Source organism: Eubalaena glacialis, chromosome 14 (assembly GCF_028564815.1).
Source record: "Eubalaena glacialis isolate mEubGla1 chromosome 14, mEubGla1.1.hap2.+ XY, whole genome shotgun sequence".
Lineage (NCBI taxonomy): Eukaryota > Metazoa > Chordata > Mammalia > Artiodactyla > Balaenidae > Eubalaena > Eubalaena glacialis.
Genome location: NC_083729.1, coordinates 23,926,007 through 23,944,382, shown reverse-complemented (window position 1 = coordinate 23,944,382; position 18,376 = coordinate 23,926,007). Strand labels below are relative to the sequence as shown.

Here is an 18,376-nt window from a genome sequence, read left to right as displayed (position 1 = left end):
TGGCTTCATCCCATTGGCAGGACTACCCTGTGCTGTTAGTCATCCTCCTGTCTTTTATCTGGTGCTCAACCTGTTAGCCAACCTTCCTGTAGGGAGGGAGTCTGGAATCCAGACACCAGGTCCTAGCCCTTCCCTTTGGTATATGGCTGTGTGTTTGAGCTGTGAGGGGTCTAATCCCCTGTGTTTCCTTCTCAGCACATCCTCCATCAGACTGCCAGGCCTCTGACAAATTTCACCCTAAGCATGCTTCCCCTGGATCAGCCAAGGCCCTATCTCAAGGGGCAGGCATCAGGCCTGGTATTGGTTTCCATGGAAACAGTGCTAGCTGAGCTTGAGGCCTTGGAGAGCCCTGACATAACATATACCTGACTACAGGTGTATGTTTCTAGGTGACCTTCCTAGTTGACCTGAAAGGAGAGACAGTGAAGAGGTTAGGAGACCCTCTCTGGCTTCCTTCCCCATCCCACTCTAACTAGTTAACTCTACTCATCTACTTTAGAGCCTTAGCTCAAGCATCAGTTTCTCAGGAAGTCCTCCCCTGGCCTTAAGGATGAGTCAAGTCTCTCTTCTGTACATTCTCATAGGGCCATTTATCTCTCCCCCTTTTTTTTTTTTTATAAGTTTACTTATTTTTGGCTGCATTGGGTCTTCATTGCTGCACGTGGGCTTTTTCTAGTTGCGGCGAGTGAGGCCTACTCTTCATTGCGGTGCGTGGGCTTCTCATTGCGGTGGCTTCTCTTGTTGTGGAGCACGGGCTCTAGGTGCAGGCTCCAGTAGTTGTGGCACGTGGGCTCAGTAGTTGTGGCATGTGGGCTCAGTAGTTGTGGCTCGTGAGCTCTAGAGCGCAGGCTCAGTAGTTGTGGCGCACGGGCTTAGTTGCTCCGCGGCATGTGGGATCTTCCCAGACCAGGGCTTGAACCCATGTCCCCTGCATTGGCAGGCGGATTCTTAACCACTGCGCCACCAGGGAAGCCCCATTTATCTCTCCTTTATAACGCACACCAACCCTGAGATGTTGCAAGGATTTGTGAGGTTGTTGGACTGCTGTCTGCTGCTGCCCCACCACACTCTAAGCTCCTCAGCCTGTAAGCTTTAAGAGAGAGATGTTTAATTCTATTCACTAATACATCCTAACTGTCAAGGGCAGAGCTTGGCACATAGGAGATGCTCAATAAATCCTCATCAAATGAATTAATCTTAGCTCCATCCCTTTTGGCTCCAGGGCCTTGGGCAAGTTACTTAATCTCTCTGAGCCTTAGGTCTCATTAGAAATGGGGATAATAATCCCCCACTGAGAAAACTGTGAGATTGACATGGGGCAATGGTTATAAAATACCCAATATGGGGCCTGTATGCATAATTGGCACACATGCAGTATTGGCTTTTCCCTTACTTTCTTTTTCATCCCAGAGTATTGCACAGAGCAGTAGTTTAAAGGTTTAAGGAACAAAATATATGTCACTCTATTTCTCTCCCCTCCTTCTTTCTTTATTACCTTCTTCCATGGTTAGGCGAGGCACAGAATGAAGGGTCAGAAGATCAGTTTCTCGAGTTTTCACTAATGAGATGACTTTGGGTAAAGCACTGGCCCTTCCTGTGTTTCAGCTTCCTCGTATATATGATGGGAAGACACACATAAACGGTCTTTACAATCCTTCCCAACTCTCTCACCCTGGGTCTCCACATAGGAGCCAAGGGTAACATTGACCACTGCTGTTCACAGTGCAAGATGAATGGAAGCAAGAGGGAAATGCAGCACCAGAACAGGGAGAAGCAAATTAGGTTATTGGCTTATCTGTTTTAATTTAAGCTGAGTTTAGTTTAGTAATACAGGTGAAGAATGTTTTAAAATGTATCATCATGACAATGCCCTTTGGTAACAGCACAAGGATTTCTAGTGTATCTTTCTTCAAAAGAGCCTGAGGGCTTTGTATATACTGTCTCATTAATTCTCAGAGCATCCCTAAAGTTGGATGGGAAAGCACGATGAGTTCAGTTTTAAAGGTAGAGAAACAACGCTTCAAAAATGTTAAGTAGCTAACCCAAGGTCTCACGGTAACATCACTGTTCTCAGAAAACCAGGTCTCTATCTAACACAGCAGCCTGTTGACCATTCTGCTTCCAGTTTCTAGAAATGTGTCCAGCCGTGGGTGAGAGGTCTTTGTTCTGAGCAAAGTAGTATTTAAAGTGTGGTTTCCTGGAGGATAGACTCTTTTTTTTCTGGAATGAGAGGAGTGACAAGTAGATAAAGAAAGATTGAAAGGGCTGGAAGTTACTAGAAAGTATTCTGCCCCTCTCCATCTCCCCATCCCGAACATCATTTCCCTGGACCAGCCAAGACCCCATTTCAGGGCCAAGCATCAGACCTGGTGGTTGTCATGGAAACAGTGCTGGCTGAGGTTAAGGCCCTGGAGAGCCAGCTGCCCTGACTGAAGGTGTGTGTTTCTAGGTCACCTTCTTGGTTGACCTGAAGGGATTCTGTCGTCCTCAGTTAGGAGAATGCTTCAGGTATCTGCAATCTGATTGGTGTTTCTTCTGTATTTAACCCACTGTCACTGTTCTCCAGGGCAATCAACATCATCTCCAAGAGGTCTGTGTTGAAGAGTGGCATTTCTGATTGGTCCATATATCAGGGTCTTCAGGCAAATGTCCTATCATGATTTTCACTATGTGACCTTGGGTAGGGCAGTTGTGCTTTCTGAGTTTCAATCTTCTCATCTGTAAAAGGGGTTAACTAATCAGACTATTGTAAGCATTATGAGAGTGAAAGGCTCTGAAAGGCATCAGTAAGTCATAAACCACAGTGACTGTGTAAGTAGTTAGGATCCACTCCTCTACACTGGAGGTCACGTCTTCTAGTGTAAATGGGCCATGCCCTCCCCAGGAGTCACCCTTGTAACTGTCGCTTCCTAACTAGAAATATCAGGTCAAGAGAAGACTAATTGTTTATGGATAGTTTGTAGTTTCTTGTCCAACTCAGCCAGAGACTACTGGGCCTGCTGGTGGGCAGTTGTCCCTCACTTGGAAAGAGAAGGGTCCTTCATTGAGGGACTGGTTCCCTAAGCTGCCTGGGCTTTGTGTCGCTTGTGGTACATTAGTTATTTAGTGCCTGGTAAAGCTCTCTGAGATCACAAAATGAAAGGCCTGGTGGCAGTTCAAAGTCTTCCTTTTGATTATTATTCTAGTCAGTGTATTTTGGGGGAAGAAGATAGGCTCGAGATCACAGTGGAGTAAATTTCATAAAGAGAGTATGAACAAGCCACAGAAACGGACCCAGAACACAGGGTCACGTTGCCCTGCTGATGGAAACACTCCGGCCTGGGTGGAGTGCTTGTGTGTGTGTGTGTGTGTGTGTGTGTGTGTGTGTGTGTGTGTGTGTGTGTGAAGCATCAGGCTACCTGGAGAGTGATACCTTCTTTGTTGCGCTCTTGGCTTAGTACAAGTGCCAATTAGTCTTCCTCTACTACCGAAAGCCAGTGAGTCCACCCGGCCTAGGTAGGTAGGACCAGTGACCAAGCACACCTGGAGCAGGGATTCCAGGGCAAGAGGAGACACTGCAGGCTCACAGGCCAGTCAGGAGCTCTGTCTTGGGACACTGAGGTCATCTCTGGATAGGTCAAAATGTAGTGACTTGGGACACAAACTCTAAAGGGGCAGCATTGAATGTCATATTACCTTCATTGTCTGGCTTTGACCTTGAATTATGAGTCATTGATGGCCTACACAGACATGGTATCGGGTTACCTGGGGTCTATGCCCCTGATCTGGCCCTGACCCTGACCTTGGGAAGCATGTACTACATGAGACAGAACAACAGCCTCCATGAAAAGTTTTTGCTAATTTCTTCTAAATCTATGAGCTTGAGACTTGTGAATGAAATTAATAAACTATTATACTTCATTCTCATAAACAACCAAGGTAGTTTGAACAGCCTGTTTGATAAATGGTCTAATGACACCTTCCTAGGTGGCAATAAGCTGTAATGGTTAAGGAGGAGGAAGACCCAGTCAAGTTTTGCTCTGGGCTACTCCAGATCCCAGCTCAACTGCTTTGATGGGGCTGCAGCTCAGGAAAGATGGGGAACCTTGGAGAAGGAGGGATTCGGTTTTGGCCTTTAAGAAAGGGTAGAATTTAGGAAAGCAGCAGGTCAAGAAGGATGTTCTAGGCAGAGATCAGCTTGGGCAAAAGATTGGAGACTTACGTGTAACGGAGACCATAGAATGTGAAAGGATTCTGAGTGGGAAATAAGGACGAAAAAGCAGGTAGTGGCCAAAGTGTGATGGCTTCAAATTTACACATTTTAGCCATTTCTGCAGCAGCCTCTTTGTGATTCCCTTTCTCATTTGGGTCTAATATACCCTGCAGGTAACCAATGCCTAAGAGCTAGAACCATGCTGACAATTTCCTTTGTGTTGCGTCAATATTCCTTAATGCCATGCCTTGGGAAGGAATGCCTGCTTTTATTGACTGACAGATGGTGTTCACCGCTGAATGAACTCAGTAGTTATACACAGGTCCTTTTGGGATCGGGGAGGGGCAAAGAACATGTGTTGAAACTGTGCCTTTCAATGGTACAAGAGAACATTATGAGAAATAATAATTTTTGCTTCAGGACTTGAGCTACCAAGAAAGAGCACAAACCTTCCTGGCAGGGGGGAGTGGGGTTTAGTGAAAGGTGAGGTGGAGTGGGGGCCTTTTAGTTCCCATTCAAATTCCGCCCTGACACTAATAGCTCCTCTCTGAATGAGCCAGCTGGAAGGAAATGTGAAAGCAAACTCCGCGAGAATTGACTATGTGAACTGGAGAAGAGCTTAGCGAACCGCTAGTTCAGCCCCCTCAATTTCCAGGCCTGGAGAAGGTGTGGGGAGGTCTGTGTGTTTAGGACAAAGGACACATCTGCTAATTCTCCCTCGACTGTCTGAAAATCACATCTCTGTTTTTCAGACTAAATGAACTGCCTGTCACAACTCCAACATCACCGCTGACTAGTAGTCATGTAAATTCACTGAGAAGGTTTCTTTGGCTGCACAGGTGTGGGCTCAGCCCCGTGAATACTGAAACTGTTTCCCTGGGCTGCCAATCCCAGGCAGGAGGCCTCTCCTGTGCACCGGGCCTTGCTGTGCCCGCTCACTGCTGTTTGACATCTGGATGGCTATTTATTTGGTCACATTAAGCTTTGCTTCGTGTGACACAAAATCATTGTAAAAGAATGCATTATTAAGTGTGTTTTCAAATAAAGGGGAAAAACTAGCAGGCTGTCACTGATTGTTTTATTGTTGAGAGGAAAATAAATAAGTAAAATATGTACAAGGCAAGACAGGAGCAGTTCCAAGCAGCGTTTAGAAGAGAAGCATTTTTACATTTTGTTGATGGAGGCTTGTAAAACATGCTTGCTAGTGAACCAGGACATTCATGTAAATAACCATCACACACGCATAGCTCTTTATTATTTATGCCGATGCAAGTATGATATATTCACTATATTATGTACATTGACTTCGAAATAAACAGACACACAGTGAGACATATAAAAATAAACACTGAAAATAGAGACATTGCCAATTGGCTGAAATTGGGGTAGCAGAGATTGTGGACAGTTGGCAGAGTTAATAATTAACTAGTGAATAATAGAGAAGCAGCTCTTCTGGAACACTTCTGATTTTCGGACATTTTATCCTAGATCCTCAGATAGGGAAGGAACCAAGACTCCCATTCATTTAAGATCCTGAAACAGAAATAGAAGCAAAATTTCAATAGTGGCATGACTGATATTTGAAGAGTACATCAAGTGTGCATTATTTCATCTGGCCCATACAAAACCCTGAGAATTGTTAAAGCGTCCATTATTCTTGTTTTTATCATCATTTTCAGGACATTGAGGTTTCACAGAGTATGGGATTAGCCTGAGTTAAACAGCTAATAAGTACCAGAGCTAATAATTTTCTCAAAGGCTCTGGTTTCGTTATTTGACAAATATTTATTGAGTGCCTACTATGTGCCAGGCATGGGGACATAGCAGTGACTAATGCAGGAGAGACACAATAAACAGATGAATAGAAATATAAGCAATAATAAATGCAGGTCAAGGTGATAGAGAGTGGTTAACGGGGTGTGCTATTTTCCTATAGGATGATCAGGAAGCTGTCTCTGAGGAGGTGACATTTGGTCAGAGACCTGGATGGAGAGAGGGAATGACCTTGTGCCTCTAGGGGAGAGGAGCTTTTTAGGCTGAGAGACCCACCAGTGCAAAGGCCCTGAGATGGGAGTGTGCTTGGCGAGTTTAAGAATAGCAAGGAGGCCTGTGGGCCTGGGGCTCCATGATCAAGGGAAAAATGTTTGGAAATGAAGTCGGAGAGAGAACCAGGGGCCAGATCATGTGGGGCCTTAAAGGGCTAGGCTATGGCAAGACATGTGAATGCTATTTCAGGCCTGGAGTGTCAATCTGACTGCTGCGTGGAGAGCACACTGAAGGTGAGCAATAGTAGAAGCAGGGAACCAGCTGGGAGCTTATAGCAGTTGTCAGGGTAAGAGGTGATGTGGGGAGAGAAGAGAGGGACAAAATGCAGGTAGAGTCATCAAGATTGGTTGATGAACTGATGTGTGGTGTGGGAAAAAGAAGTCAAGGATTCCTCCTTGGTTTTGGCCCAAGTAACCAGGAGAGTTTTGTCATCGCTACCTGAAATAGGGAACACCTGGGGTTTCAGTGGAGGGACATCAAGTTTTTATTTTTGCATGTGTTAAGTTTGTGATACTTACCCGGGAATAAAATGGAGATTTCAAACTGGCAGTTGGACATACATTCTGCTGTTCAGGGGAGAGGTTGGGCCTGGAGATATAAATTTAGTAGTATTAATATATAGATGATATTTAAAGCTTTGAAACTGGATGAGATCATTTTTGGGAGTGAGTTTAGATAGAGAAGAGAAATGTACCAAGTTACCCAACTTTTAACAATTGTCAAATAATAAAACAGAGATTCCCTCCCCCATCAAGTTTTTTAAAAAGAAAAAAAAAAGCTGAGCTTATTTATATGTCAGGCAAGAAATTCACTGAGTAGTTCTCTAAGGAATAAAAGTCAGAGTTTTTAAAGCCTTAGGAAGAGGGTTACATGGTGGTCATACTAATTCAGAATTGAAAATCAGCACTTTGCGTAGGAGAGAATGAATTCATAAGTCTGAACATGCTTGGTTAAAACAAGTCCCTTGTTCATTGGTTAAGAGACTTTAGTGAAGTTCAGGAAGGGTCTAGTGTCCTGGGGTCACTTGAAATTCATGGTCTTTGATCATTGTCAGCTGGTTAAAACCACTGTGATGAAATACAATATTCAGCCATGAAATCTCCTGGGCAGTTACTGCTGGGAAGTGGAGAATGTTCCTTTTGTACAGCCCGGAAAATGAGGAGGATCTAGCAAAGAAGAGTAGAGAGGACCTGCCACCGAACTAGGAGGCAAGAACTATGGCAACCAAGGACCACGTGGTCACTGAGATGTTAAGAATCCAAGAAGCAGGGAGGATCGGTGAGGTCCAATGCTGCTGAGAGGTCTAGTAAGAGAAGGACCAAGACTTGTTCATTGTGTATGCAACTTGGGGTCTTTGGTGACCTTGACCTGGAGTAGTGGAGCCAATCCTGATTTAATTGAGTTTAAAAGAAAATGAGAGGGGACGGGCTTTCCTGGTGGCACAGTGGATAAGAATCTGCCTGCCAATGCTGGGGACACAGGTTTGATCCCTGGTCCGGGAAGATCCCACATGCCGCAGAGCAAATAATCCCGTGCGCCACAACTACTGAGCCCTCGCTCTAGAGCCTGTGAGCCACAACTACTGAGCCTGCATGCCACACTACTGAAGCCCACACGACTAGAGCCCGTGCTCCGCAACAAGAGAAGCCACTGCAATGAGAAGCACGCTCACCGCAACGAAGAGTAGCCCCCGCTCACTGCAACTAGAGAAAGCCCACGCGCAGCAACGAAGACCCAACGCAGCCAAGAATAAATAAATAAAATAAAAATTTAAAAAAAACATTAAAAGAAAAGAGAAAATGAGAGGGGAAAACTAGAGACAGAAGCATAGGCAAATCTTTTTAAGGTATTTAGCTGTGAAGGAGAGCAAGTAATTGGATGATGGCTGAAGAAGAGTGTGAAGGTCAAGGAAGTTTTTTCTTTTCTTTTTTTAAGATGGTGTATGTTTGCTGCAGATGAGATTGACTTGGAAGAGGGGGGAAATTGTTGATGCAGGAGAAAGGGCAGACTATTGCAACAGCTGATTTCTTGGGAGGTGATGAGATTAGCGCCGAAGTGGAGAGGCTGCCACTGCTTAGGAGTGTAGACAGCATATCTGTTACAACAGGACAGAAGGTAGCATATATAGGTACCGATACCTTTAAGTTGGTAGATTTGTTTCTCTTTTTTCAATGAAACAAGAAACAAGTTCACTAGCTGAGAAAGTAGAGGAGTGGGGGTGGAGGATTGGAAGCTTGAAGGGTAAGAGAAACTTTGAAGGAGTGGGTCTAGAGAGAGGGAGGGTGAATTGAGCCCATTAGCGAATTCAGAAGGATTCCTGGGCAGTCCTGAGGGTCCTCTTGAGGTTTGTTGTCATGATTTTAAAGTGAGACTTGTCAGTATCTGGTGTACTCCTCCTCCCCTTTTGCTCCCCTCCTCTCCTACCACCACATTCAGCTGCTCAGGACAATTGTGAAGGACAAAAGAAGGAAGTGAGTTGCGGTTGTTTGCAAGGGAATTATTACAGTGGAATTGTGACAGTGATGAACACTGGAATCTAAGCTGAGGATGCAAGGTGGGTGGTGCACAGTGGAAAAAGCTGTGTCAAGAGGTTGGGGGTTTCATTCTGCCTAGACACCCTGTGGTGCCTGGAAAAGGGCTCAGGATATCATCTCCATCTCCCCCACCCCAAAGGAAAAACATAAAACAATCTTATCTGTAACCAATCAGTAATGCCCTCAGTCCAGAGTACATTTCTTTACTTTTCTCCTCAGGTGGTCTTGGCCATCACTTGGGCACCTGGAAGCTCTTGCTCCTACTTTCCCCTCTCCTTTCCTTTCTGCCTCTCTCCCCCAGATTCCAAGATACACTCTACTTGAGCCAGCGGGTCTTAATTCACACCTTCACCCCATAAGTCTGTGCTGGTGAGACCCATTTTACTCTGATCCTCACGTTCTCAGAGGGAAGCACCAAAGAGCCAAGTTTTTTTCTTGCTTAAATGGATTGCTTCTTATGGCATAGCTTTCCTCTATGCTGGAAACCCCCATTCCCACCAGGGCTGAGGATGGGGGGTAAGTAGTGGAGATGGAGTGTGAAGGGAGCAGAGAGCCTCTTCCCTGCACTTAAATGCAGTACTTTCTTCTTTCTATTCCAAATGTATGCATATTCTATTAACTTTAATTAGAACGCATTTCTGTGTCAGTGCTTCTGATTTGGGCAAACAACCTCATTCATGTAGACTGTGTCTTTCTCGGTCCTCACCTTCTCAGGTGAGGAGGCTCATCCTCTTGGCTGACTCCTCCATTAGCTCTCCCAGCCTGATCCAGCAAATCACTATCCACTTCCCTCTGAGGACCATGTGAACCCAACCTACTAGCAGAAATTCTGGGAGTTCCTGTACGGGCGGGATGAAAATGCTTGCTTTCTCTTCAGTATTTAACTTTGAAGGTGCCCAACTATTTATTGGCATTTTGGGATATAAAATGGTTTAAGCTTATGTCTTTAGGAACGACCCACAGTGATGCCCATGGCTCCTTGCTGGGCCATGACTCAGCCCTCAGAGCCCTTCCTTTTGAATGATTTCAGATATTTTTTTCCCCTGAATATATAACCTGGCCCTTATCCATATTAAAAGTCATCTGCCACTCTGTGCCCACTCACAGATCCATAAGTGCTTCCTGAAGTCTAGCCCCATCCACTTGGTGCTTCACATCCAGGAAGAAGTTAATATCATTCCCAAACTGTATGGCTAAGAAAAATGACATCATTCTGAAACAGGGAAATATTGCCTAGACTTGGTCTTCCTGTTGCTTCAAAATTACTTAAAATTTGAACTATGTTGATGACGCAGACATGGAGACGCCAATTTTTAATCACATGGGGGTTATTGCAAGGAGTTGGTTGTCAGAGCCTTCTCACACCCCTCACACTGTTGCCCTATTCTGGAGCATACTCTGATCTCTGACCTTAGCCATTGACCCGTGGGGATGCTGAAGGGCCCTGTAGAGAACTGAGAAGCACCATGCAGTAGTTTGTGGGGGTCCATGAAGGGTGGTGGAAGGAGCATGGGCTATAGCATCAGGCCAATCTGGTCTGTTGACTCTGGTCTCCTGCCTGCTGGCCATGTGGCCACAGTTAGGGCATCCAAGCTCTCTCAGCCTCAGTTTCCCTGGGCTCAAAATAAGGCCCAATAATAGTATTGATACTTATTCACAAGGTTGTTTTAAGAAGTGAATGTAATCACACACTTAAAGCACTTAGCACAATGGCTGGTCCATGTGTGCTCAATTAATATTATTAATTCTTTAAAAATCTAATAAACTCAAGCCTGCTCCTAAGTAGACGTGTGTGGTCTTGGACCTCACTTCTCTCAGCCCCGTTGCCCATCTATAAAACAGAGTTGATGTGAGGGTGAAATGAGATGGCTGCTCTCTGAAACTTACTAACATAATTTCTGACCCCTTTCAGTGCATTCCTCTAAGCCATTTTGGAGAAATGCTGCAAAAGATGTATCTGGGTACTAACCAATTCAGTTCTTATCTCTTTAGATCAGATGTGGGAGAAACGTCAAAAACTCTTTTCTAGGTACTCAGAAGCCAGCACTTCCAACTCAAATCTTTGGAAGGCAGAAAGAAGAGTGTTTCTTTTAGGAACGAGAACATAGAATGCCCATTCTGTTCTAGTGGCAGGAACAAGTGGGCTTTACCCAAAGGCAGCACCTGTAAATAAAACAGTGGAGCGGTCTGGAAACAAAAGTCTGCTGTGGCCACTCAGGGCAGTTATTTCCTTAAAGTGTGTGAAGAGGGATTGATACTAAAAGAGGGTTGAAGGAGGGTCGCGTGCTGGAGGTGATGTGGAAGAATCCACAAAGCAAATAGGCTAAAAAAATGCTTCTGCTACTGTTGCTTCCTTTTATTCTTTCTCTTCTTCCTCCTCTTCCTCTTTGTGAAATCAGTCTAGGTGGTTTAACAATTACTGTTTGAGTAGCAAACCAGCCCACCCATGGTATAGCATGGCCTCCTGAGGCCAGGCAAAACTGGCTTCAGTTTCAGATTCTATCATTTGCCCCTCTGAGCCTCAGTTGTTGCATATGTGAAACAGGGATGGTAATGCTTATCTCAGAGAGTCACTGCGAAATTATATGGGTTAAGAGCCCAGCATGGTGCCTCGCCCATGGAAGCTGCAGAAGAAATTCTAGTTCCCTTCCTTGCCTCCTCCCCACACTCAGTCTTGCTATGTGTCTATCTCCTAAACAGAACTGATTCTCAAACTGATTCTATTTTTTTTAACAGAAAAAGCTTTGGCTGCCTTAAAACGTTAGCAAATAGTGATTGAGTTGGGGATTTCTGGGAAGAACTGCATAAGAGCATGCAGCCTGTGTTCATTTGATTTGTAGATATATTATAATTACTTTTCACCCCACAAAACCCACTTGAGGTACTGTTAAGCAAAGGAACAATGCTGCTTTTGCTCCTTTTCTCTCAACCCTTCTTTCTCTCATGCAAATCAGAAACATTAATCCTTTGTGGCTCCTTGGGCTCTTAGTTATGGGAAAACTCATCACCTAGCTTTTTTTTTTTTTTTTCCCTGAAAATAACACAGTTGTCAAAACTCATATCTTCTGAGTGCAGTTTCAACACTCTCATTGATAAGGCAATAACCCAAGCAAACAACATTAGATGAAGTTACAAGTTGGAACATAAAGTAGAGTGGAGGCATTATTTAAATGAGATGAATTAAAGTTCTCTGTAAAGTTGCACAAATTCTTATAAGCAGAATAGACTTTGGATAGAGCTATTAGACCAAGCCATTAAGTAGCCTGGCTTCTAGTTCATCTGCCAGAGATGTTTGGCATGGCCTAGGTCACAAGATTCAGACTTCTTCGATCTGGCTGCCCTTGGTAGAAAATGTGCAGTGAGGTCCTGAGGTCAATTCAACCTACTCGTGACTCAGTCTTTTTTCCCCTCATTTTCCAACTGATGTCATGATAGCCTTTTATGAATTTTCTTTTATAAGCAATATGAGTGACAGCTAAAAGACACATCCCAAGGGCAAAGATCAGTGTTCTCTTTGTCTTTTTAGATTCCCGTCAGAGCTCCTCGGAGTCACCAACAAACCTGCCTTCTCTTCCTCCTGATTCTTTTGCCTGGAATCTGACCTGGATAATGAAAGATTCCTTCCCTTTCCTGTCTCATCGCAGCCGATATGGTAAGTGTATTTTGATAGTTATTTGTGATGTACAGTCACCATCTCATAATTAAAGAAGCTGTGAGTTTCAGCTTGTGATGTATGGCTTGTCGGGGAGGAAGTCTTTCTCTACCCTTAGTCTCCATTGACACCCAACTTAAGACCATTCCCCCCAGGACTGGCTTCTCCAGACTGACGGCTGCCTTATGTATCCTGGAGGAAGCCAAGGGCTTTGTCGCTGCCATATCTCATCCCCCCAGCCTTTATGTGTGTGGTATTCCTGACATCCCCTTACCAGTCATTAGATGTAATGCTTATTTGCATTTTGACTGTAGCTTTCTAGATACAGGGTTCTAACCCATGAGTGTTTCTAATAGTGATCTCTTGAAGAGAGGATTGTTATTATGAGGGTCTTCTGGGGCCCCTCAAGTGATTTCCTTACGTTTAGGTACCTCCTTAAGAGTACCCAGACGTGTTCCTAGGTATTATTTCAGTTCATTTGATTCTGCAACAACCTCAGAGGTAAGGAGGCCAAGTCCCATTCCATTTTTACAGATGCAGAAATTGAGCATAATAAGATCATACAAAGTGGATTTTCTAACTACAAAAACAGAATTCTTCCCTTCACTTTTTCTCCTAGGGAGATACCTACGCAGACTGCTAGGGTGAGGCCATATTTACATGGTGTAGCATTCCTCATCCTCCATGTTCATCCTAATAGCTCACAGGAGCTGGGCCTCTGCAGAGGAAAGGGCAGGTTTGGAAGAGAGCTGATGTATTTCAACTTGGATATTTTTTTCTTCTCTTGAACTCCTCTAGGGTGAACCCCATGAGGGCAGGCACAAATCTGTGTTTGCTCCCCACTTTATCCCATCACATAGAAGAAACTCATAGAGGCTTGTGCATGATAAATGAATGCAGAGGCCTTCAGGGATGGAACTCACTCATCAGGCCTGATTCAACTAAGTATTTATGAACCTGGTATACACTGAGTTCTAGATTCCCTTCTGGGCGTTTTTACCTATTCCTGCCACTCAGTCTCTGCCCCTGGGCCTGAGCTTTTTAAAGTGCACCTAACAGACCTTCCACCTGCTAGTGTCCCTCATTCGTAGAGCAGTGAGTCTTGGTTCATATTAATTGTACCTTCATTTCAAACTTAAAAAAATAAATGCATGAAAAACCCTAGGGCAGTTTAGAATTGTACTCTGCTGGGATGTTTTCTGCTATACTGCTAAGCCTCCCTGGTTGCAGGGGAAGATCAGTAGCTGTCAGGAGATTCCAGATAAGAATTACTTCTTGATTTTATTTAAGCCAGACACTGAGTATCATCTTAGGATAAGGGCAGGTGTTTATAAATAATTGAAATCTGGTCCTTTATACTGTTATTGCTTTGTAAAACCAGATTTTGTGATAGAACCAGTCTTTGGATAACGTTGTTTGAATTTGCTCTCAAAGTCATTCAGCATCTCCACAACTTCTATAAAATGCAGAATGTCCAAAACAGGCTGGTCTGCCTCCTGCATGACACAGAGGACATTGCATTTGTTCTCTCTGAAACATCTAGAAAGAGATTTCAGGGTGAAAGGAGAAAACCACCGGAGCTTATTTAAACTGCTACATGCCCACTGCTTGGCTCTGATACACCTGCTCCCTCTCCCTGGGCCTCACCTATCTCATGTATAAAATGAGGGTGGGGTGGCATGCTCCTTGGGCAAAAGAATAGATATGCAAGACTCCTAGGATTCCTTTCAAATGCTCCTTTTAGCCTAGAAGCCTCATGATTTCCCTTCTTGGCAGAGGAGGGAACCCAAACCATTGGTCAGGCCTTGCCGAAATGCTCAGTGAGGGTGCCAAAGTCAGCACCATCATTGCTACTGATTCACAGGGTGAGAATAGATGATTCTTGGTTGGTGGCTCCTTGACTGAGTGCAGTGGTAATCTCAGAGGCTTTTCATCTCTTCCTATATTTAATTCAGCTGAGACTCATAAGGACCCATCTGTCCCCACCACCACCGGTGTGTGCCTGGTCCAGTGCCAAATGTTAGAGGTGATACAAACACAAACATAAGTGAGACTTGCTCCTGCTCTCTCAGAGCTTATTGTCCAGAGAAACAATCCTGTAGGGAGCTCAGCCCATTGCCACAAAGAGAACCTCTGGGGCACTGAGGTTGAAGACTAGTCCTGAGACACACAGTAGAGCAAACTGAAGACTGAGACTCCTGTTCTCTTAAAGATGTTTGCGGGACTCAGCGCATATCTCTCTATGAACCAAAGAGGCCAGCAGGCTCACTGGTGATAAATCCACACCTTTCAACTGCCGCGAAAGACATTTTAAGAAATGTTAACAACTTCATTAATTTTAAGACCTCAAACTTGGGCAGAGAAATTTGACTGGAAAATTGCTGCCTGAAGGGATAGTTCTTCAGACAGTGAGAAGTAACCAAGACTCAGCAAGTCGATGTGGGCCCTGAGTGGTGGAGCTTGGTGCCTGGCTGGCTGTCTTCACCTGCGTTCTGGGGTGGAGGTGGGAGGGGACGTCTGGAGGGGGAGGTAGGAGAGGGCGGCAGGGTAGGCATCAACAACCCGACCACAGGCATCATGATAGACAGTGGCGGGCCATCCCTCTCAGGCAAGCTTGTCCAGTCCTGAATTGAGTATGGCTTTCTTTTCAAGGGTGTTTTATGAGAAGAGACGAGGTGGAGAGAGGCTAATAAGATTTAGTCACCCCAGTCTGTAATTATCTGCTTGAGGAAAAAGTTTGACCTACCTTTTTGAAGTCTTCCCATATTTCTTCTAATTTACGTTGGGGCCTTTTATGTTGTGTAAAATATATTTTCTTCAATGGCATTTGGTATAAGATTCCAGCTCTTTCTTTTTTTTTTTTTTTTTAAATATACTTACTTATTTATTTTTTGGCTGCATTGGGTCTTTGTTTCTGTGCGCAGGCTTTCTCTAGTTGCGGCGAGCCGGGGCTACTCTTTGTTGCGGTGCGCGGGCTTCTCATTGCAGTGGCTTCTCTTGTTGCGGAGCACTGGCTCTAGGCGCACGGGCTTCAGTAGTTGTGGCACATGGGCTCAGTAGTTGTAGCTCACGGGTTCTAGAGTGCAGGCTCAGTAGTTGTGGCACACGGACTTACTTGCTCCGCGGCATGTAGGATCTTCCCGGACCAGGGCTCGAATCCGTGTCCTGCATTGGCGGCGGATTCTTAACCACTGTGCCACCAGGGAAGCCCTCCAGCTCTTTCTTGCCTCTTGTCTTGAATGATGGGAGCCTGCTAATTTCGTCATCAACAAGCAGAGCTGCACATTCTTCCCCCAAGGCTTTGAAGAAGCTGGGGGGACATCTAAAAAAAGAATTTTTTTTCCTTTTATCATCCAGCTCTGATGCCTTAAGACTTATTTATAGGCTTGGCTAAAGGATTGGACCCCAACTCCCTATCCAGATAAAAACCTGTTTTATTTGGTAACTGCAGGTAGCTGAGAGATTGAGGCCACTGGGGGTTTTAATCACCTTGAGTTCTAGAGCCACAGAAGCAGATGATATCCTGCCCACCTTTAATTCATGTTTGCCTATTCTGGGTGTATGAAGAATCAGATCACCTTTTAAAGCAGAATAACCAAAGTTTCTACCCAGATGAGGCAGAGAAAGAGGATTTTCATTTATTGAAAAAAAAAAAGTTTGATACTTTGCAAAACTCTTCCACGCCCCTCTTTCTCACTTAAGCTTGTCATAAAATTGTGGTGGGTGAAAATTATTTTATATCCCGCTTTTATAGAAATGTAAATTGAGGGCTGAAGACATTTATTAAGCGTGCTCCCAAGTTATGGAGCTGATGAGCATTAGAGAAGACTGAACCCAGATTTTCTGACTTCAAGTCTAGTGCTCTTTCTACCACATCAAAAAGTTAATTCAAAGATGAAGTCCTCACTCTGTGGAGAGGGCTCTCATTTCCTGGACAACCTGGTGTTTGGACTGAATGACCAATCTGATATCCAAGATGTGGGCAGCTATAGGACCAAGGCTTGATGTCCCCAAATTGAGACTATCCCAGGTAGGCCAGGTAATTCACCTCTTTCTAGACATGGATGTAGGCCCCCCCAGGCACCATGGGCAGTCTTGCCTTCCCTACCATAAACTCTGGTCCCTGCTATGGGTTCAATATACCCCTAGTGTCCATGAATGTGGCCTTATTTTAAAATAGGGTCTTTGTAGATGCAATTAAGTTGAGTCCATACTGGATTAGAGTGGGCCCTAATCCAATATAACTGATGTCCTTATAAGAAGAGAAAACAGAGATACAGACATGACACACAGGATGAACGCCATGTAAAAATGGAGGCAGAGATTAGAATGATGCATCTTCAAGCCAAGGAATGCCAAGGATTGCCAGCAACCACCAAAAGCTAGGGAAAGGCATGGGACAGATTCTCTCCTAGAGCCATCAGAGCATGGTCCTGTTAACGCCTTGATTTCAGACTTCTGGCCTCCAAAACTGTGAGAGAATAAATTTCTGCTATTTGAAGCCACCCATTTTGTAGTGTTTTGTTGTGACAGCCCTAGTAAACTAATGTAATCCTTCATCCCTCCAGTCCTCCAATGTCCAGAACATTGAATCCTGGCAAAGAAAGATTCCTCCCAAAATCTCAGCATCAGGGCACAACAAAGCCATTGTTGGACTTTAAATAAAAGTTCTATTAAAACTTTGTCTGCTTTCAAGCCCATTGGGACCCATCCAATTTAGGGACTGGTGCTTTTGGAAGCAAAGAAAGATTAGACTTTTTAATTACTTCCCCTGCTGCTGCTACCACCATCACCAGTCTTGTTAATGTATCAATTTCTCTGATTGAAAAGACTGGGTAAATTAAATCTCTCTCTCTCAAAAAAAAAAAAAAAAAAAAATCAACCTACCACAGAATCAAAAATGGAAAACAAATAGGTCCTCCAGCCCCCCATGGGATTTGCTTCATAGCTCTGGCAGGAAGTCAGTTTGATCACATTTCTGAAATTACATATTTAATGTGGCTGGCCGTGATCTGCCATTCTGCCCTCAAAAGCCTGGTGTCAGTGAAAAGCAGCTCCACAAGGGAGCATCCCTTGTGGACCATTGTCAGGGCTGAAAGCTTTCTTACCAATTCCTCTGCCCTGATTGGCCAGGCCTTTTTGTGTTCTCTTCTCAGCCCTGCTCCACTGAGCTGGGAAGTCAAGTTCATTCCTAGCCCGTGCCTCTGTATTTTTATCTACAACATGGTAAGCACAAGGCTCTGCACGTATTCACCAAAAAGGCTGAGTCCCAAAGGGGACAGCAGTGCCAGCAGTCATACAAGACCAAGAGCAGGGAACATCTGTTACCCTGAGGACCAGTGACCTGCTGGGAACCAATGAACTCAGTCTGTGGAAATCGAGTGAAAAGCAGTCGGCTTAGGTGTTTCAAGGAGATACTTGTTTAAAATGCTCCCCTTGATCACATTCCTTGCCTTTAAAATAGACCCACTCAATAAATACCAACAATTTATCTCTATGTTAATGGCAGACTGAGTGAGGAGAAACGGAAAGGAAACAAGTCAGATTAAAAGATAATAGAAGAATGATTAACTAACTGACACAAAAGCAAGAAAAACAAGTCAAAAGAGATCCATTTAAAATGACTGTCACAGACAGACAGGGAAAGGAATTGACAAAAGGGAAAGAGAGAGATGAATGGGGGAACAGAGACAGAGACAGACCAACAGATAGACAATGTGGAAAGGATCACTCAGGGTTGTGTGGTCTCCTGGCCTTGTGTTCTTTCTCCTGTTAACATGGTCTCAGCTCTCACACCTGGGCAGGTGGCTCCCTAAAGCTTGCTCCAATCTGGAGCAACCTCCTCCTGAGGGTTGTTTCTGCATCCCTACCTATCTGCCTGCATCATTTCCCCCTTAGTGTCCCAGAGAACGGGATAATGGATATAAACATTCTTTGAGCACCAACTGTATG

The 18,376-nt window shown here is 44.5% G+C and overlaps 1 protein-coding gene across 1 annotated transcript in view; it reads left to right on the top strand.

Moving 5' to 3' along the window:
• Window positions 1-18,376, top strand: part of ALK (ALK receptor tyrosine kinase) — a 756,061-nt gene that overhangs the window by 195,083 nt on the left and 542,602 nt on the right. The window contains exon 3 of the mRNA XM_061210871.1: window positions 12,310-12,424. Coding sequence (XP_061066854.1) covers window positions 12,310-12,424 — 115 coding nt within the window. The remainder of the gene's footprint in view (window positions 1-12,309; window positions 12,425-18,376) is intronic.